The sequence below is a fragment of the Neofelis nebulosa genome, chromosome 3, assembly GCF_028018385.1.
Source record: "Neofelis nebulosa isolate mNeoNeb1 chromosome 3, mNeoNeb1.pri, whole genome shotgun sequence".
Taxonomy (NCBI): Eukaryota; Metazoa; Chordata; class Mammalia; order Carnivora; family Felidae; genus Neofelis; species Neofelis nebulosa.
The window spans coordinates 81,143,487-81,165,728 of NC_080784.1; the positions used below are offsets into that span (position 1 = coordinate 81,143,487).

Consider the following 22,242-nt stretch of genomic DNA (forward strand, 5'->3'; position numbering starts at 1 on the left):
AAAATCCTTTTACGATATAGCCAAGATTGCATTTTTAAATTTATGGTTATTTCCAGTGGGATAAAGACTGCTATTTATTTTGCTTTTCATTTCTGTTTACTTTTCTTTGTTGCCTTATTAGACTGGCAGCCTGATGTCCAGTAAAAGCTAAAAGGAATGGAGACAGGATGTCTATATCCCGAGGCTGTCAGTGAGTTATATCTATTTCTTTTCCCCTTCTCTTAGATCAACTATCAGGAAAGGTGCTTTAAATAAAGTGCTTTATCTCCTAAGGGAGTAAGGAAGCAAGATTTATTAGGCAGGATTGGAGAGAGAAGGTGGTTTGAGAAGGAAAATGTGGTCAACATGTTCTTATGATGAGTATATTCACAAAGCAGCTTCATTTTGTAATATGCCATGAGTCCTCAAATTATTACATGTCTATAATCTAATGTAAATTCAACATTTTAAAATAAATAGAAGTCGTTTTTAGTGTATAGTGTGGCAAACCCACATGACTGAGAATTAGACTATTTTTTATTTGTAATCACATTGATTTTGATGACATTTACATGACATGAGAAAACAACTGTAAGAGTTAATTAGAAATAATCATTTGTGATGATGGGGGTAGGGAAAGGTGTGAAAGATAAGAAATACCGGATGTTCCAAACATAATTTCTATTTAGAATATAATGATACAACACACATATCCATAAATATGTTCTCCTAACTAGGTGTGATTATAAACATCCTTCAATGGAGCTAGTGGACACATATGACATTTTCACTTGCCATAGAAAATCTGCAAGTGTAGATTCAACCACTAACAGCTGATATTCCAGAAATGATGTCTACTTTTTGAAATGGTTTCTTCTCTTGCCTTCTACTACATTTCTCCTGGTCTTTCTCCAGCTGATAAGGCTGGCTATTTCTTCTCATCTCCTTGGCTGGAACCTGCTCACTTCTCAAACTCTTAGCATTGGATTCTTGCACTTCTCAAACTCTTAGCATTAGTCCTTGGTCCTCTTTTCTATTCTATCAACACACTTTCTTTTAGTGATCCATCCAGTCTCATGGCTTTAGCATCATTTAAAATTTCTATATACTGATAATTAATTCCCAAATTTATAAGTCTAACCGAGGACCCCGCCTCTAGTTCCTGACTTGTCTTTCCAACTGGTTAACTGATATGGCCACTCGAAATCTAATAGGCATTCGAACTTACCCAAACCAGACTCCTGGTCCCTTTCATGACCTCCACCCTGCCCTCTCTTCAGTCCTTACCATCTCAGGCCCAGAATTTGAAGTTAGCCTTAACTCCTCTTTTTCCCTTTGCTATCACACATCCAATTCTTTAGCAAACCCTGTGACCTCTTTCTTCACGATACACCTAAATGCAACCACATCTCACCATCTCTCCTGTTACCATGCCACCTGGATTATTGTAGTAGCTTCCTAACTAGTCTCCCTTCATCCATTTTGTCCTACTTCATTCTATCCCAAACATAGCAGCCAAAGTGAGCCTGTTAACATGTAAGTCCCTCATGTCATCCCTCGGTTCAAATCCCCCAGCAGTTTCCAGCCCAGTGGGAATGCCTACTGGTGTTCTCAGAGCTACTTCCTCATCTGCTTTACTTTACTCAGGTGTAGCTTTTCATAGGGTCCTTCCCTGAACATCCTGTTTGAAATTGCCAGAATCCTCTCCAGACTTAGCCTGACCTGCTCACGCTGATTGATTTTTCTCCATAGCGCTTACTACCATGTGACCAACCAAATATTTTATTTATCGTCTCTGTCCACCCTTGTCTTTAGAATATAAGCGCCATGAGGGCAGACATTTTATATGTTGGTCACGATACCTAGAACAATAGGTGCCAAATCAATATCTGTCGAAGTAAATGTCTTTGTTTCCTGGCCATGCATTTATCTTTATCAGCCAATAAAGCACACTACATTCTGAGCATTTTCTTATTTTTTAAGGCAGCCTTAACAGACAACAAACAAAAAGCTAATACTTTTAGAATACTAGAAGCAAATAATTAAAAAACCATGAGGGACTCTTGGGGTGATCTTTCTCCCCTTCATGTTCTATCAGTTGGGAACCTGAGGACTGGAGTGTTACTACATCATCTGCCTCATCTCTTGTGAATGTGGAGAGCCCGGACTAGGGCTCTGGTCTGCCAACACCCAGGGGAGTCTTTTCCCACGACATCACCTTGTACCCTGTCATGTGATATGCCAAAATAAAAGTATAAATTATGCATTTTATTTATGTAAAGATGTTTGTTACTGTGTATGTCTATATATAGATTTCTACATGTTTCCAAAGCCAAAGGCATTTAATGCATGTTTTTGAATTTTTGAGGTATGGCCTGGGATGGTAAGTAAATTTTAATATATTTATAATTGAATGTACTTTAAAACAGGATGAAATAAAACAAATTAAAAAAATACCACTTCAACAAAATCTATTTTTTTTTTTTTTTTTTAAATTTTTTTTCAACGTTTTTTAATTTATTTTTGGGACAGAGAGAGACAGAGCATGAACGGGGGAGGGGCAGAGAGAGAGGGGGACACAGAATCGGAAACAGGCTCCAGGCTCCGAGCCATCGGCCCAGAGCCTGACGCGGGGCTCGAACTCACGGACCGCGAGATCGTGACCTGGCTGAAGTCGGACGCTTAACCGACTGCGCCACCCAGGCGCCCCAACAAAATCTATTTTTATTTCTTCTTATTCTTTGCCTACTTATATTCTCACAAGCATAATCTAAATATATATTATAACCATATCAATTACAATTTTATTTTTAGCTTTATCTACTTTTCATGATAAAAAATGGCCTTATGCTTCTACAGAAGCATGGCATTTATTAATTTATAGCTACACAGTATAACTGGATATTGATACAGTTGACTTAAATATTTCTCCTAAGATCACATCAATTCTAGTGTTTCAAGGTTGTGAATAACACACTTATAAATATGTTTGTATATATAGTTTTTTTTCTCTTTTTGAATGATTTTCCTGGATTAATTATCTTGAGAGGGATTATTGAATCAAGAGAAGGAAAAAGTAACTGAAGTACTTTCAGTACTTCAGTAATTTCTACCAAGTGCCTATCGATACTTGTCTACATTGGAATTTATTATTTTCCCTTCCATGTTACCACTTCCAGTAAGTGTCACTTCTACCCTTACCTATGCACATTGTTAATTAACAGCAAATGCAATCATTTGTAATGTTTCTTTACGATTTATGTATCTTATATGATAGACAAACTAACTTCCATGCAGAGGTTTGGAGGCAAAATACCAGCAGGAAGAATTTTATTTTTATTTTTATTTATTTATTTATTTATTTCAGCAGGAAGAATTTTTTTTTTAATTTTATTTTATTTATTTAATTTTTTTTTAATATATGAAATTTATTGTCAGATTGGTTTCCATACAACACCCAGTGCTCATCCCAAAAGATGCCCTCTTCAATGCCCATCACCTACCCTCCCCTCCCTCCCACCCCCCATCAACCCTCAGTTTGTTCTCAGTTTTTAAGAGTCTCTTATGCTTTGGTTCTCTCCCACTCTAACCTCTTTTTTTTTCCTTCCCCTCCCCCATGGGTTTCTGTTACGTTTCTCAGGATCCACATAAGAGTGAAAACATATGGTATCTGTCTTTCTCTGTATGGCTTATTTCACTTAGCATCACACTCTCCAGCTCCATCCACGTTGCTACAAAAGGCCATATTTCATTCTTTCTCATTGCCATGTAGTACTCCATTGTGTATATAAACCACAATTTCTTTATCCATTCATCAGTTGATGGACATTTAGAAAAAAAAAATTTTTTTTTCAACGTTTTTTATTTATTTTTGGGACAGAGAGAGACAGAGCATGAACGGGGGAGGGGCAGAGAGAGAGGGAGACACAGAATCGGAAACAGGCTCCAGGCTCCGAGCCATCAGCCCAGAGCCTGACGCGGGGCTCGAACTCACGGACCGCGAGATCGTGACCTGGCTGAAGTCGGACGCTTAACCGACTGCGCCACCCAGGCGCCCCCAGTTGATGGACATTTAGGCTCTTTCCACAATTTGGCTATTGTTGAGAGTGCTGCTATAAACATTGGAGTACAAGTGCCCCTATGCATCAGTACTCCCGTATCCCTTGGGTAAATTCCTAGCAGTGCTACTGCTGGGTCATAGGGTAGGTCTATTTTTAATTTTCTGAGGAACCTCCGCACTGTTTTCCAGAGTGGCTGCACCAGTTTGCATTCCCACCAACAGTGCAAGAGGGTTCCCGTTTCTCCACATCCTCTCCAGCATCTATAGTCTCCTCAGCAGGAAGAATTTTAAAGAGAAACCAGGCATGGTAGATTAAAAGATAGCAGTGAGTACTTTCATACTTCTTCGGCAGAGCCTTTCAGTTGGGCTGGCCTGTGACTGCTTGGACCGACTGAGTAGAGCTGGAAGGATGCTTTGTGGGTTTCAGGCCTGGCTTCCGAGCAGAGCAGCGACTCCACCCTGAAGCCCTGGGCCTGTCTCAGAGAATGTGTTAAGAGGTGCTAGACTGTACATGAGAGGGAGTTAGGCTCAGACTTCCATTTGTTCTTGCCAAAGGGCTAGTCACGTATCTTGGACCCAAGAGACAAGCTGAGCCACGAGATGAAATCCACCAGGAGACCCCAGTCAAAGTGACAAGTTGCATAAGAATTGCCCAAATTCCTACCCCACCATATGGTGAAGTAATAATAAAATGGTGGTTGTTTTAAGCTGCTAAGTTTTGGGGTAGGTTGTTATCAAAGAAAAATAAGCTGGGTTGCTTGGGTGGCTCAGTCGGTTAAGCGTCTGACTTCAGCTCAGGTCATGATCTCACAGTCTGTGAGTTCGAGCCGCATGTCAAGCTCTGTGCCAACAGCTCAGAGCCTGGAGCCTGCTTCAGATTCTGTGTCTCCCTCTCTCTCTCTGCCCCTCCCCTGTTGGTGCTCTGTCTCTCTCTCTCAAAAATAAAAACAAAACAAAACAAAAAAAGAAAAATAAGGGGCGCCTGGGTGGCGCAGTTGGTTAAGTGTCCGACTTCAGCCAGGTCACGATCTTGTGGTCCATGAGTTCGAGCCCCGTGTCAGGCTCTGGGCTGATGGCTCGGAGCCTGGAGCCTGGTTCCGATTCTGTGTCTCCCTCTCTCTCTGCCCCTCCCCCGTTCATGCTCTGTCTCTCTCTGTCTCAAAAATAAATAAAAAACGTTGAAAAAAAAATTAAAAAAAAAAAAAAAAGAAAAAGAAGCTAGCAAAATTATCCAGTCACTTGATCTTATCAATAGAATTAAGATAAAAGAACAAATAACTATGTGCAATGGGGAACAGACCCCCAAATATAGAGCCAGATGCTCTATAGTCAGCATTTGGCTTTGTCTGTGTCTGGTCCCTGGGTTCCCTCTTCTGGCTCTGGCTCTTCTTACATGTCTTCCCTATTGTCATGCAGCAAAGGACAATCAGAACAGCAGAAGAATAAGGAGAAACCAAGTCCAAGGTCTAAATAAAACCGGTTTTCCAGAAAACCACTTTCATGTTTTGACTTAGGACAAACCTTTGGGAACATCATAGAGACCACTGAGCAATTATGTAAAATGCTGGGATGAAGAACTGACATTGGCTTTTGAGTTTGAGGCTTATGAAACAAAACTGCCTTATCACTAGGTCTCTGCAACTTTTCTAGGTATCTAATTATACATCACTCCTGGAGCAGTTGTTAAAAGAGTTTTATCTTTTTACAATCTCCTTCCACAGGCAATTTTTAACTACAAGTTGGATCTGTACCCAGACCCTTTTACTGGTCTGACCCTGTCATCTTCCACTTTAAACAAGACAGTTAACTTTACAAAGAACAGCATTGAATCCCTCTTCCCTTCCCTGCCCCCTCTTTTTTCCCCTCAAACAAACTCAAAGTAACATCTGAAATTTGTCACTTATGGCATACAAAAACACCTATTTTAATTATTGCTAATGGCTGGTGTTATGAGTACACTACCTTAGCATTAAAAAAAATGTTCACTGATAAATCTGAAGAGGGGTCAAAGTTGTTTCTAAATTTCCTCAGTCTTTTTCTGAAATTCTGGTTTTCTTTTTCTTAAGTGACTAAGAATGCAAAGTAAAAATCAATAAGAGCTAGATTTGAAGAGGAATTAGTGAAAAGGTAGAGCTGAGACAGGTCCATAGTTGATATTAACCATGAAGGCTCATCCTTTCTGGGGCAAGTTATGGGCTTCTTCTTACTCTCTTGTTTATCCTCTGCAGATTGAAAGCTGATAGTGAGAAAGGTAGATTTTTTTCTTTCATCTTTCAGTTTTCTGTATTCATTGAATAATCGATTAAAGTAATAAATCGTACAGGGGCTGCTGGGTAACCTCAGTCAGTTAAGGATCTGACTCTTGATTTTTGGCTCAGGTCATGATCTCATAGTTTGTGGGATAAAGCCCAGTGTTGGGCTCTGTGGAGCCTGCTTGGGATTCTCTCTCTCCCTCTCTCTCTCTTCCCCTCCCCTACTCGCATGCCTGCTGTCTCTCTCAAAATAAATAAACATTTGTTTTAAAAGAAATTGTACAGAGGGAAACAAAAATAATACAAAAATAGGGATGGGGACAAAATAGAAGAGACTCATAAATATGGAGAACTGAGGGTTGCTGGAGGCATTGTGGGCATGGAGGATGGGCTAAATGGGTAAGGGGCATTCAGGAATCTACTCCTGAAATCATTGTTTCACCATACGCTAACTAATTTGGATGTAAATTAAAAAAAATAAAAAATAAAATAAAATAAATAAATTGATTTATTTTTACTAATTATAGTTAAGATGACACCTCATTGTTGCTCCAATTCACAAAATTTGAAATTCTTCTGGAAGCTTAACTTTTGAATAACATTTGATATAGTTCTTCTTACATAACCATACGTTCATATTCTTTAACCATGCTTCCACTAGAAAGTAGCTGTTGCCTTTATTAACCAATATCTCTCTTGCATACATATTTTTGGGCTAAAATTCCTGTTCATAAACATCAGTTACAAGTATCTTTCTCATCCAGTTGTTTTCATTTTATTATTCATTGTTGTGGGAAAACATTTCTTTTCTTACTGTATCTGTAAATTATAGATTATTAAATCTGTAAATCAACTTGTGAAATACGTTCTTTATTATATTGTCTTCCCAAAGAAGAAAAAAAAAAGAAATTGTACAGAACTTGAATATGTTGTTCCTCTCATTATTTTTTATTTAAAATATATTTAGAAAAGAATGGGTACTCTTCCTGAGCCATAAATTTGATTCAGTTCATAAGAGGAAAGCAGGGATTCCCAAACTGTAAATTGTTTTGTAATAGATTCCAATTTCCCTCTTTTTACTTCTTGTTTTATTTTTATTTTCTTAAAGAAGGATTTTTTTTATTTTTAGTGGAACATAATGCAACCAAATCGAGACTCAAAGCAAATAGTATCTTATCTTCTGGAATTAAGTGCGAATGATTCATTCTCTAGTGTGAAAGCTTTTGAAATAGAAATGTCAAAAGAGATTCCCTATATTCAGATCCCAAAACTTAGAGTCAGTACCAAATGAAATGTAAAAATAATAAAGAAAGGACCCAGGGAACAAAGCATTTATTACCAAGGAAAATCTCCTAGGTTAAGGCAGATTTTTGTGGGAGTGGAATTTTAAATGGTTCATGATCTTGATCTGAAACTGAGCCCAAGTCTTAATGAAATAGATGCCTGATGTCATTTTTTTCTTTTTTTAACCAAGAACATTTTATTTGATATACAACTGATCATTTGCGATGGAACATTTATTTCATTTTTCTCCATGCCTGAGATGGGAGTGGGGAGGAAGTGGTAAGGTGAGGTGATCCCACACCTTCTCCCCACCGTCCACCCCCTTCAGAGGTAGAGTTTCTATTGGGGAGAATGAAGCTGTGCAAAATGGTTCCCTGAGATTCCCTCAAGGAAGAAAGAGAGGGCAGAACAATGTGAAGTTGGGAAGGAAGGCAGGGTTTTGATGATTTAGGTGATTTAGGAATCCCATAGCCTAAATACCTTCATCAAATATTTCATTCTCTCATGTCTCCAGGTTGCCATCTTCACAAGCGTGAAGACTCCTAAGGGACAGCAGCCAGGCCTTATTCATCATGTCTGTCCATCACCTCATTCCTGCCTGAGCCCCTGCTGAACTAAATTATGAATTATGCTTCTCAATATAGGATAATTTATTATACAGTATGTCACTAGGGGATAAGTACCTTACAATATTTTCATCAACAAAAAACTTATGACATAGACTTATATAAAATATAAAAGGGACCACTACACCATGCCACATAACACTATTCACAAAAAGACTCTAAATTTTGTAACAAGGAAATAAATCACAAGGATGACAGTGAAACATTTATTTATTTCTATGGAGGTATAATTGACATAAAACATTATATTAGTTTCAGGTATGCAACATAATGATGCAATATTTGTATAAATTGTGAAATGATCACCACAATAAGTCTAATTAACATCTATCACCACACACAGTTATAGGATTGTGTGTGTGTATGATGAGGACTTTTGAGATTTTCTCCCTTAGCAATGTCCAAATATGCATCACAGTATTAACTACAGTCATCATGCTGTACATCACATCCCCTTGACTTATTTCTTTCTTTTTTTTTTTTTAAATTTTTTTTAACGTTTATTTATTTTTGAGACAGAGAGAGACAGAGCATGAACAGGGGAGGGGCAGAGAGAGAGGGAGACACAGAACCGGAAGCAGGCTCCAGGCTCTGGGCCATCAGCCCAGAGCCCGACGCGGGGCTCGAACTCACAGATGGTGAGATCGTGACCTGAGCTGAAGTCGGACGCTTAACCGACTGAGCCACCCAGGCGCCCCGACTTATTTCTTTTATAACTGGAAGTTATGAAATAATTTGGACCCTCTGCACCCATTTCACCCTCACCCCTACGCCCATTGGCAATCACCAATTTGTTCTCTGTATCTCTAAGCTTATTTTTTTCTGTTTTGCTGGTTTTGTTTTTTAGATTCCATATATAAATGAGATCATAAGTATTTGTCTTTCTCTGTCTCACTTTTTTCACTTAGCATAATGCCCTCAAAGTCCAACCATGTTGTCACAAATGGCAAGATCCATCCTTTTTTATGGCTGACTAATATTCCATTGTTTATATATACCACATCTTTATCCATTCATCCATGGATAGACACTTGACTTGTTTTCACATCTTGGCTATTGTGAATAATGCTGCAATAAAATAGGGGTGCATGTATCTTTTCAAATTAGTGTTTTCATTTTCTTTGGATAAATACTCAGAACTGGAATAGCTAGATCATATAGTAATTCTATTTTTAGTTTTTTGAGGAATTTCAATTTTGTTTTCCAGAGTGGCTGCACCAATTTACATTCCCACCAACAGTGCAAAAGCATTCCTTTTTCTCAGCAGTCTCACCAACACTTATTGTTTCTTGTCTTTTTGATACTAGTCATTCTGACAGGTGTGAGGTGATAGCTCATTGTGGTTTTGATTTGCACCTCCCTGATGATTAGTTCTTTCCTCTCTTTTGGCTTCTTCTTTTATTAATGCTTATCAGGGGATTATACTTAGATATCTTAAACATTTTTATTATTTATAGGAAACAAGAATTCTCCTTGTCTTCATTTTATTTCTCATTCTTTTTTGTAATATGCTAATCTTATCTAGCTTTGGCTTTTAGTTAGATGTTTCCTCAGAGGTGTAGTTTTCTTTTATGATGCTAAATTCCTCTTTCCTAACACTCATTATCATCCTGGTTTTTAAAGCCTTTGAGACAAAGTTTAATTTTGATATAAAATGCTCTTTTTCCCAAATATGATGGTGTTTTTGTAAAGGCAACAATAGGGATGGAAGAGACTCTGGGCTGGGCATATACATGTGTTTCTCCATGTATACAAACTTCTGTTTCATGTTTATGTGCCTATATGTGCTTGTGTTTTAGAGCTGCCTGCCCATAGAAAATTAGTCTTGATATAGAACACCAGTCATAGGAATGAGCTGCATAAATGAGAAAAAATAAAATGCATAAAATGGCATAGAATAAATAAGGAAAATGGGTAATAGGCAATAGAAGTAAATAAACTTTCAGATTTTTTTTCCTACTCATAGAAGAACATTACAAAAACCTATCCCCCATCCCTAGATATAACTACTAATAATATTTATCATGTTTCCTTTAAGGAATTTTATATTCATATACCTGTACATGTCAATTATATATAACCTCCTTTCCATTGGCCTAACATGGAGCAATAAGATTCCTGTATTTTGCTGTAAATAATATTGTAAAGAAAATTTTTGTGCATGAATTCTCTGTTTGGAATGTTTTCTCAGAATCAATCCTAAAAATTGTAATTACCAGGTCAGAAGGCAAAAGTGTATATAGGATTTTATCTTCCTGAAGGGCTGTTTATTTTATTTTATTTTTTTAATGTTTATTTATTTTTGAGAGAGAGAGAGAGAGAGAGAGAGAGAGAGAGAGAGAGAGAGCATGAGCAGGGGAGGGGCAGAGAGAGAGAGAGAGGGAGACACAAAATCTAAAACAGGCTCCAGGCTCTAAGCTGTCAGCACAGAGCCCGATGTGGGGCTCAAACCCACGAACCGTGAGATCATGACCTCAGTCCAAGTTGGACACCCAACCAACTAAGCCACCCAGGCGCCCCCCTGAAGGGGTGTTTAAATCTCTACTCCCACCAGATATTAAGAAACATGTTCTTAATTAGAATTTCTTTGATTACATGGACATTATTCATATGCTAATTAGTCATTCAAACTTCTTCATTGGTATTGGTATTTTTATATTTGTGCTCTTTTTATATGGAAGTCTTATGATTTTAATGACTATCTGTATGGCCTCTTTAATTACCAAGAATATTAACATGTTGTAGCTTTTGCTACAAGTATTTGCTGCAAATATTTCCCCCAGCTTATTGCTATATTTGTTTTTTAAATTTATGAATGTTTGATATTCATATTTTCAAACTTTATCTTCTGAAATCCTTTTAATAATTATATTCAGAATTTACACCATCTTTTTTAAGTTCCAAAGCCCTCCTTTTCCAGTGATCAAAAAGATATTAGTCTATTTTCTTCTATATGGCTTGAGTTTTTACATGCTGAAGCATAGTGGTAAAAAGGCAGACCACTTATATTTGATTACTGCCTCCAACATTTGGTAGCCAAATGGCCTTCGTTAACCTCTTTCAACCTCAGACTCCTCACCTATAAAATGAGGATAATTACAGTACTATCACAAGGTGGTGTTGTAAGGATTAAGTAAACTAATTTCTGTATTTTTAGCAGGGCCCAGTACATACTAGTACTCAACAAGTGGTAATTATTATAAATATTATTATTGACATACAATACAAGATAAGACTTTAACATGCTTTTCCCCTCAGATGACTAAATAGCACTGTTTATTGATGATCTTTCCTTTCTCCATTACAAAAGTGATTTCGGCCTGTATTATGTTCTCATACACTGTAACACCTGTTTCTGGCTTTCCCATTTATTTCTCAGTATATTTATATGCATGTGCCACACTGTTTTGAATACTGTAGCTTTATAACATATAACACTATTATATAGGAAGAGTATGTACGTAGGAAACATAATTGCTTTTTAAACTATCATGATTATTTTCTTATATCTTTTCCCCATGTGGATTTTAGAGTTATATTATAATTAAAAATTTAATTGAATATGTAATAAGACTATATAGCTATATCTCTAAATATATAACTTGACAAATACAAGAAAAATTTTACATTAGTCATGTCACATATACAATTTAAATGCTTTAAGTTTTAGATAGTACGACACTAGATACAAGAGGAAAATGGTGTTAGTGGAATGCTAGGGTAGGAGCAGCAGAGTGAGAATTCATTAGTGAATAAAATCCAGATTATAAATGCTTACTCAACTTTTTAGGAGATGGCCACAAGTAGCACAGTCTATTATTTAGTCAGGTGGAAGTGATACAGTGGCCACCTGCACCATGTAAATGTTTTAATACTGCAGCCCTTAATGTCTGATGTGATGCAGAAGAAAACTACATAGACCTCAGGTTTTCTTAGAAATTACTGAGAATCCTACTAATAAGGGAGAAGTGATCTCTGATCTTTGTGTTTACCATTGCTGTAGCAGCATTTTTGTCAAACACATCACTATGTTTTAAACTACTAAAAGAATTTTTGTGTTTTAATTTCAGCATTACATTTTTTTGCAAGACATTTTTATTTATTTATAATATTTATTTATTTTAGAGAGACAGAGCACAAGCAGGGGAGGTTCAGAAAGAGAGAGAGAGGGAGACACAGAATCCAAAGCAGGCTCCAGGCTCTGAGCTGTCAGCGCAGAGCCCCACATGGGGCTCAAACCCATGAACTGCGAGATCATGACCTGAGCAGAAGTTGGACGCTTAACCGACTGAGCCACCCAGGCACCCCGCAATACATTTATTTTTAATAACACTACTAAACATTTTGGTTTGTGTTTCACAGTTATTACAGGCTTAAATTTATAATAAGAATACCATTATAATTTTCAACTCCTAATGGAACGAGTATTTTTTATGTTTTATCAATAACAGTTTGGTCCCCGAAATTAATTGCAAATGACAAATAACAGGATATCTGTAAAAACTTAAATGTTCTTTAAGAAAGTGAGTCTTGGGGCGCCTGGGTGGCACAGTCGGTTAAGCGTCCGACTTCAGCCAGGTCACGATCTCGCGGTCCGTGAGTTCGAGCCCCGCGTCAGGCTCTGGGCTGATGGCTCGGAGCCTGGAGCCTGTTTCCGATTCTGTGTCTCCCTCTCTCTCTGCCCCTCCCCCGTTCATGCTCTGTCTCTCTCTGTCCCAAAAATAAATAAGAAAGTGAGTCTTTTATGTCTATAATGATGGGACTCAGGTGCTCTGATAGAATTATTACCAGAGTGTGAGACAGAAAAAATAGAAACCTCTTCTAAATTAAATAGGTCATTAAAGAACATTTGCACAGGATAATATTCAATATAAAAGGACTCCATAGAATGTATTATAAAGTTCCTAACATCACTTTTTATAGATCCTGCTATGAAAATTAGACGGTAAAGAAAATACCATCTAGAAGTACTCCTTTAGAGAAGTCTTAACATCCATGTTTGAGGAGAATTCCAGAAAGATATACTTGATGGGTTTTTCAAAATCTGATCAAGGGGTGCTTCTGTTGTTGCCCCTTTTTAAAAAAAATTATGAAACATTCCAGGGGCACCTGGGTGGCTCATTCGGTTAGATGTCCGACTTCAACTCATGTCATGATCTCACGTGGGTTCGAGCCCCACATTAGGCTCTGTGCTGACAGCTCAGAGCCTGGAGCCTGCTTCAGATTCTGTGTCCCCTTTCTCTCTGCCCCACCCCTGCTTGTGCTCTGTCTCTCTCTGTCTTTCAAAAATGAATAAACATTAAAAAATAACATTAAAAAATTATGAAACATTTCAGGCATTCAAAGAAACACAGAAGAAGAATAAAACAATATTATGTACTCACCACTCAGCTCAAGTAATCAAGCATTATAAATATAATCGAATGGTATCTTCTTTTTTCTAATGAGAAATCTACCATTGACAATATAGGATTTGCATGTCCAAAAATCTCCTTTTCCAAAGTTCCTTCCATCTAATATGTTCATTTTTCCTTTGTTGCCATAGGGTACTAAATAGCTATAAGTGGCAAAATGCTCTAAATACAAATCCCCTGCACTAAAGATGGCTAATAACCAGCAAATGTGTAAAGCAATTCTCAACAGTAGGGCAAGATTGTTGATATTTTAATTCACTTTAATTATTGATATTTTAATTAACAACTGTCCTGGCCACCAACTCTCAAGGCTTTTTGTCTTCTTTTTGAGAAAATGTTTTTCTAAATGTAACAAGAGTAGAGGGCAAGAACCACATTACCTGTCAACACTGAGAGCGCAGAGATTGAGGACGGTGATCCCCACCGAGGACTTCTGCAAAAAGGGGAACAGCTTGCAAAGAAATACGCCAAAGTCATTGTGATCAAAAGGCCAGCGCCCAGCCAGCAGCTGAAAAAAGGAGACACCATGGTAAGAAATGACAGAGCTGGCATGGAATACATGGACACTTACATATCTAATGATCTTCCAAACTTCTAAATTTCATTATTCATTATGCTTTCCAGTTAGCATGGCAGCGATAGAGTATTATTATCATTAAAAAAATATATTTTAAAGCTGTAGCATTTTTTTTTATCTGGGAAAATGTTGAGAATGATAAATACAATAATAGAAGAGATGAACCTTTGATCTTATGTGAAGTAGTCATACTGCCTACTTTTCAAAGAGTAGCAAAAGGTTAGGGTTTGGGTGACAGCTTGAATGAGAAGCAGGTAGTCATTTCTTACCTATTTTTATTAAACCGTGAGTAAAGCTTGTTTTCAAGTAGCAGCGCTGGAAGATTATGTTATCTCCAGACAAGCACAAAGGCTCTGAATGCGAGGTTATGAAGAATCCTGGGAGAAGGAAGTGGTTTAGGATGCACTGACTTGTTAGCTGGCTAACACCCTAAAGTCATTTTGAATTTAGCTTACAGGGCTGATTCTGTTTCACTAAGTGTGTCACAAGTGGCCTTTCTTTATTTAGGCTTAAACTTCCCTTTATCATATGGAGAAAGGTGGTTACTGTGATCTGTTTGTGGCATTTGCAGGCAAATCTATTCTTCTATGTTGACAATTTAAAACCTTTGTTGGAAGGAAAGGATGGATACCCTCTAGTGGCTGCGGTAAGTAGCAATAATATAAAGTCCCCTGTGAGTTGCTGATATTTATCTAATTAGGCATTATACCCAAAGCATGGGCTTGAATAATAGCTCAGCTGCCTAAAAGGGAAGTCCCTGCTGAATACTTGATGTCTTTTCAAGAGTAAAAATGGTATTGATTTCCCTTCTAATTTTTGCTTAGTAACTCAGAATTGAAACCTACTCCACTCATTAGGAAACACTACCCTACTAACTTGATAAATGGGGCTTTTTTCTCTTTTTTTTGCAAAGTACCTATTGCCTTAGTAACTGAGTTGAGCTTTGAATTTCTGTTCTGTCATTTCTAAAAGACTATGTAAGGCTTAATTTCATGGTCAATGTGGCCATTAACATGATACTCATTTTGAATTTAGTAATATAGGGCACTCTAAAATCTTCTTCTTCTTCTTCTTCTTCTTCTTCTTCTTCTTCTTCTTCAAGAGCACATGCACGCAAGCATAAGTGCGGGGGAGGGGCAGGGGGAGAGAGAGAATCGCAAGCAGGCTCCACACTCAGCACAGAGCCAGACACAGAGCTTGATCTCCTGACCCTGGGATCATGACCTGAATTGAAAGTGACAGTAGGACACTCAACAGACTGAGCCACCGAGGCACCCCTAAAATCCTATTTTTATGGCTAAGACCTTGTATGACTTATTCCAGAAATTCTCTCTTAAACACTTAAAACACATTTCCTTTTCTTTTGAATAGTTTGTTGAAAGGACCTTGTCCTTAATCCAATTTTGCCTCTCATCTCTTTTTCCTTGCATTCTGATCAGTCTTGGTGGGTGTCTTCTTAGAATTTCCACATAAACTTTTTGTCCAAGAACAATTGATGGGCTCTTCACAGAAACATTGCCCTAAACTCTGACAGTTTTCATGAAGCTAACAAATATTATACCATTGCTGACTGCTGGTTGTTAATGCTGATGCAAGACACAAAACACTATTTCTGAGATGACTCTTCCCCTATAAAGAAAAGAAAACCTGAAAACTACTTTTTATAGAGAGTTTAGTATTTTGTCCTACAAGTGTAATTCTCCACTGAAGTATTACAGAGATGTAAATGAAATGTGTAGGGATTGTTATAGGATATGCTTTGGAGTAATTTAGCTGTTACAGTTGGTTCATTTTAGAAACAGAGGATCCTGAAATCCACATAGATGGATTTCCCAATTCACACATCCAATAATCAGAGAAAAGGATGATTCTTGCTTAACAAGGGAGACTCTGAGGTCCTGTGAGGGAATAAATGACAAGTGCTAAGAAAAATGATACAGAAAAAAACACAACTGAGCATGTATTCTTTCTGGCCCTTGAGTTTTTTCCTTTTTCATGCTTGCCAGATGGGGGTAGATATAGAGGAAAGACTGAAGGGAAAGATACTATAGAATTGGTGGGCACCAAAGAGATCATAGAATTGTCTTTCTTTGACATAAGGAAATGCTTTGTTATGTATGTTGTCATCTTTTCTTTTCTCCTGGAGTGGAACTTGATTCTTCTTGGGAATTAAAGACAAAGGGAAATGAAAGAAATCGTTGGAGGAAATTTCCGGACAATCACAGGGAGACTTCTAAAACCTATATCCACTTCATTCTGAGAGAATGTATGGAAAGTAACTGTCCTAATGTAGCCAGGGGAAATTAGGCCACTGCCTGCAGCAACTTCTTCCTTTTCTGATTAAAGGTGGCTTCCTCAAAGAGGCCCCCATTAACTACCCAATCTCAAACAGGTTCTGTTTATTAATCTCTTTCTTCATGGAACTAGTGTGGGGGTAATTTTACATTCCAAGTCTCAGATCACTCTGTTTTAGCAATAAAGCATATACAAAAAAAGAAAAAAAAAGAGGGAATCAAAGAGGCATAGAGTGTAGCTCACCTATTTTTCTCTTATTTAGAAGAAATATTTTGGAACTTCTGAAAGACTGCTGGGAATGCATCCTTTCTGTTATTTACTAGCATTTAAAATTAAAAACACAAGATTTAAAATGGTAAAAAGCTGTATAAAAACATGTAATGAAAAGCAAGTCTCCCTTAAAATCAAGGCCCCTAAAATCCCTGCCCAAAGGCATCCATTGTTAATTGTTAAGTGTGTTTTCTTCCAGAAAACTTCCTATGCCCTTAAAAACAAAGTGGGAACATATGGAAATAATACCTTTTAACAGTCTTTTATGATCTTTTTTGCCTACTTTTCTGGTAAGCAGTTCTATTGTCTAATTAAAAGGTTTGGATTTTTAAAAGCATATCCATGAAAGAATTTAGACTAAGATAGGAAAAGATAGGCAACTGTATAAGATAAATCTTATAGAGCAAAAGAACTGGTTGATTTCATTAATGTTAACAAGCTACTATCACTTCATTGAAAGAAAAACCAAACTAGTCTGACAGACAAGTTAGATTGGCTCAAGGGTTAACTGGGCACCTTGGGGCAGTCATAGCTTATTTTTGCCATATAAGGGCCTATGCTATTATGTAACCCTCATATTTATAACTTCCAAGGACATCACACAGGTCCTAGCACACAGTAGGTGTTGAATGAATTAATAATCCCAACTCATTAACTGAAGCCAATATTTTCATGTTTTGAAATTAGTACCACTTTTGCCCTGAAAATACATCCATCTTGTAATTTACTTTCTACTTAAAAGTTGTTTATCAGCATCCCAGTGTAGTATTTCCATTCCTCACGTTGAAAGAAACCACACACCTGTGAATGAGTCGTTTGAGGAAGTGGGAGAATACTGTTTTATTTAAGACTTCAGGTTAAACAGGAGCTGTCAGAAACTCTGTGCTTGGAGACCTCTCAGTCTGGGCTGTGATGAGACTATCCAGCCTGATAAGAGCCACAGAGCAGACACTTGAACATGATGTGCGTCCCATGGTCTAATCTCATTCTCAAGGGGATACAGAAGAACACCACAGAACAATCGCTGAAGGAGCAGAGGGCAATCTGCTGGGTATGGATTTTACTGAAGGATCCTTTCCTTGATTCTAGCCTGGGGGATCTTCTACAGTTGAAATATATGTTGTTAAAGTCCCTGATCATCACCTGAAAACTCAAATACCTCTAAAATGGCAGAAAAGAATGTATACATTGAATATGAATGTATATGTATGTATGTGTGTGGTTGATTTGGATTATGTCAAAGTCAATATAAAATTGACAGGCTGCATTTTTAGCCTGTCAAAACCAGATTTACCTAAGGACTTGTACCACAAGGTATGCTCATAAGCACCCTGTTTTTAGAACGACTAGATCCAAAAGCAGGATCTCTGTCCACCACTATATTTAGTACAAAGCAACGTCTACTGTGTTGGGATGTTTTAGTTATGTGCAATGTACCTGTTTATGTCAGTTTTCTGGAACATAACAAACAGAAAGTTAGCAAAAATGTAAGAAGCCCATTGGTTGATGTGAAATTTATGCCCTAGAGCTCATGTACTTTACTTACAGGCAAACTGCTGGACTCTTCACTGCAGGTTGATTTATTCTTTCTTTATACTCAATGCTATAAAGTTTAGCTTTTATAGTTCCTTAGTCCACTGCACATCCAGAGCTCCTCACTACTGGGAACTCTCCAGAGTAATAGTTCTCAGTCTTGCCTGTACATTAGAATGATTTAGGGAGCTTTTAAGAATCCCAGTACCTGGGCCATGCCCCTAGACTAGTACTTCTCATCTTGAGGCAATTTGGCCCCCAGAGGACATCTGGCAATTTCTGGAGACATTTTTGGTAATTACAATTGTGTTGGAGGACAGAGGCTACTAACATCTAGCTGGTAGAGAATAGGCCTCCCCAGTGAATCATTATCCAGCACGCAATGCCTATAGTGCTGAGGTTGAAAACCATATTATAGACCAATAAGCCAGAATCTTTGGGGTTGGGACACAAGCCTCAGTAGTTTTTAAAGCTCCCAGGTGATTCCAATGTACAGCCAAGTTTGAGAATCATTGCTTAGTGTAGTGGTTCTCAAGCTTTCAAAGCATCAGAATTACCTGGAGGGCTCGTTAAACCAGATTGCTGGGCTGTATTCCCAGAGCTTTTTGATTCAGTAGGTCTGAGATGAGGCCTGAGAATTTACGTTTCTTTTTTTTTTATTATTTTATTTCTTTTATTTTTTTATTGAAGTACAGTTGATACCTAGCATTTGCATTGCTCATGAGTTCCTAGGTGATGCTGATAGTGCTGTTCCATCAACCAAACTTGGGGAACCACTGCTCTAGAAGCACGGTGATCAACAAAAACTGACAGCTGACAGCCAGATAGGGGAGGAGCAGAAATAGTTTATAACATAAACATACGAAATTAAAAAATCACAGTAGTTTAGGGACAGCATCCCACTGCTCCTTCACCCCAGTAGTCCCTAAAGGCATCCGTACGTAAAAGCACAGTTCAGTACCAGGTGGCTTGACTGTTATGCAAGACCCTCATGTTGTAGCCTAATGTTTCAGACCTCATCAGCTTGGCGCTACCGAAAAAGGCTGTTTTTCCCCTAAATTCAACTTAGGTTGTGAACTCAGAAGACTCAGGTTCAAGTCTGAGATCTACCTCTTCCTGTGTGACCTTGGGTAAACCCCTGTAAGTCTCATTTCTGTATTTGTTAAATGGGGTGGTTCGCATTCCTCCAACAATGATATGATGACCATCTCGGAGGCTCAATAAGAACAATACATGTGAAAGAATTCTGAAACTGAATCTGCACTACATAAACATTAGTTACTTTGGACTGCTATAATTTGTAATCATACATGGAAATTTCCCATTTATGCACAACTTAATGAAAACAAGGATAACAGAAATGAATTTACCCCTCTTTATCTATTCCTGATGTTATGTCCTGCCATTTAATGCTATTATTTGGACATTACTTTTGTTATTGTCATGGCTTCTTAATAATGGGATAAATAAAACCAGGGGCACATTGTTCTGTGTGCTAATTTTCCTTCCAGCCCATCCGGTGCGGCTGAGGGATACTTTTCCTCCCTTCACACCACTCCACCCATTCTAGACAGGAGCGAGGGATTTATGAACACAGTCTATTGTAGCTGAAAATATCAAATTAAATATTCTCCTCTCCTCAACATGAATTATTGTAGTGTCACTTGGAATTGAACATGATGGACCAGGTACCAGTGTTGAAAACGTGAGGTCCTACGGTTTTCTTTCTTGCTGGGGGAGGGGCTGGGATGTAGAAGTTGAATAGTTGAATCTGTAGTAAACAAGAATATCTTCCAATAGCACAGACTGAGTTAATTATAATGCCTGTAATGCCCAGGAAAGGTCTTTAATGAAAACATGCTCTCTGTTGCAAATCTCAAATCAGATGCAATAAAATAAATCACTGCATGACTGAGCATGGAGTTTTCTTTTCCTTTATGTTTTAATTGCTTCAGGGTTGAGGCAGAGTTTTCATATAGATAAATGAAGTAAAATCCATGGCCTCTGCTCTATCCATACACATATTCCTTTGACAGGCTCCTCTTGCCTCCTGACCAGCCCCAAACTTGAAGCGTATGACAAATGCAGAGCATAGCAGCAACTCCATAAATGTTCTCAATTCTGGTGCTGGGTGCCCTCAGTGACCAAGGGGGATGGAGAAGCACTTCTAATTAAAGCAAGTGGCTTGGCAGAGCAGTTAAGAGCATGGGCCCTGAAGCTCTCCTTGGACTTAAGGCTCTGCTATGTTCCTGTGTGATGTTGACATGTTGATTAACTTCACTGCTTCTCAGTTCCTTCCTCTAGAAAATGAAGACAGTGATGGCAGCTATGTCAGGGGATTACTGTGGGCAACAGAAGAGACGATCCATACAGAGGGATTAGCGGAAGTAAGTATCTGGAAATGTGAGATATTTGCACGGCCTATCATTATCAGTCTCTACGTTTTGTCCTGTTTTTCCACGAGAATGTGAAGAAGGATCATCCAGGTCACCAGCTGCAGAGTGCTGGAAGATGACACAAGCTCAAAAGACCTCATTCTCAAGGAAATTATTACCTGGAAGATGAACAGACATAATAGTTCCTAAAGGAGCCGTAAGCAACGTTCTGTGGGAGCTCAACAGAAGGAGACGGTGGTACGGCACCATGACAGAGAAAACACAGGCTCTGGAACCCGAGCCTGGCATAATTTAGACAAGTTAACTGTGGCCTCAGAGAAAACCGGACATGAAAAGAGAATCTATGCCATGTGGTGCATGTGAGTATGAAATGAACTAATCCACACAAAGCACTTAGAACAGGGCCTGGCCTGTCACAGATCATAAATGTTAGTTCCCATGAGAGACTGTTCCCACTATTCTGCACTTCCATGGGAAACATGGGATTGTTGCTACTCCTCGCTGTCTGTATCTTACACTGTTGAATATTCAGTGTTTCCGTTTTTGCTGAAGTCATAACTTTTTTAGAATCTGAGATACATAGCTGTTAACAACAACCAGGTGGAGGAGGGTGGGGGCGGGGAAGAGGAAAAATGCTTTTTGAAACCAGAGTTCCAAAGTCACGAAGGTTTTTCCTTAGAAGAAAGATGGTTCCCCCAAGACATGGGCTTCCTATCCTCAACAGCCTGTTACCTGGAGGTTGGAATGAAAAGAAATGTCTCTTTTGAATAACTCTGTTTGCTGTAAGGATACCAGTCTAGAAGCAGGGGCCTTGAGACTTCTACTCATTTTGCATGGGTAAAACCAAAGGATAATTATGGAGAATGATGGAGAAGAATTAAAATTCTTTAAAGGAGGAACATTAGAAGGACTCAATATCAAAAGTACACACGTTAGTGCCAAATATATGTGCCAATACTTTAAGATTTAATTCATAACAGAGAGAAGATTTATGTTGGAAAAAATGATCCCTAGCTTTTCCTGACTGGAGAAAAGATTTCACACATGTGTTATGAGTGGAGACTTACATTTTCTTGTAACAAAGTGCAAGCATAGTTAATTATAGCCCATAAGTGCTCTGACCTGGACACAAAACAAGGCACAAAACCTAATGAAAATGTTTTATTATTTCTTTTAATCAGCAGTCTCTATGCAAGTACATGCCGGTACTTGTTTAAAAGAAAGCTGCAGGCAAAACCAAAGCAGAACAAAGCAAAACAAAACAAACTGGTAGAGATCTCCACATACAGATTTAGGGAGTAGCTACAAAAGACTTATCAAGAATTGGTGATAAGTAGGAAAAAGGGAAAACCAATAGCATATTTGAAGGCATGCAGCTTATTTAATGATTTCATGTCATTCATGATTTCTTCAAAATCTTAAGCACTGGAGTTAGTTCTTCATTGTAAAGTATGACATATGGTCATAAGAAATTATCCTATGTGTAGACAGAAGCAATGGCCCACCTAATGTACGGTATGCAGCATGAAGAAATGGTACTCTTGTGTCTTTGGGAG

At 38.1% G+C, this 22,242-nt stretch overlaps 1 protein-coding gene and 1 long non-coding RNA gene across 2 annotated transcripts in view; one reads left to right on the top strand and one right to left on the bottom strand.

The window, feature by feature from the left end:
* LOC131507007 (uncharacterized) overlaps nt 1-2,250 on the top strand; it is a 96,383-nt gene extending 94,133 nt beyond the window's left edge. The window contains exons 4-5 of the long non-coding RNA XR_009259264.1: nt 122-190; nt 2,078-2,250. This is a non-coding gene — a long non-coding RNA (uncharacterized LOC131507007). The remainder of the gene's footprint in view (nt 1-121; nt 191-2,077) is intronic.
* Nucleotides 1-22,242, bottom strand: part of EDNRA (endothelin receptor type A) — a 61,889-nt gene that overhangs the window by 15,767 nt on the left and 23,880 nt on the right. The window contains exon 3 of the mRNA XM_058721220.1: nt 13,996-14,123. Coding sequence (XP_058577203.1) covers nt 13,996-14,123 — 128 coding nt within the window. The remainder of the gene's footprint in view (nt 1-13,995; nt 14,124-22,242) is intronic.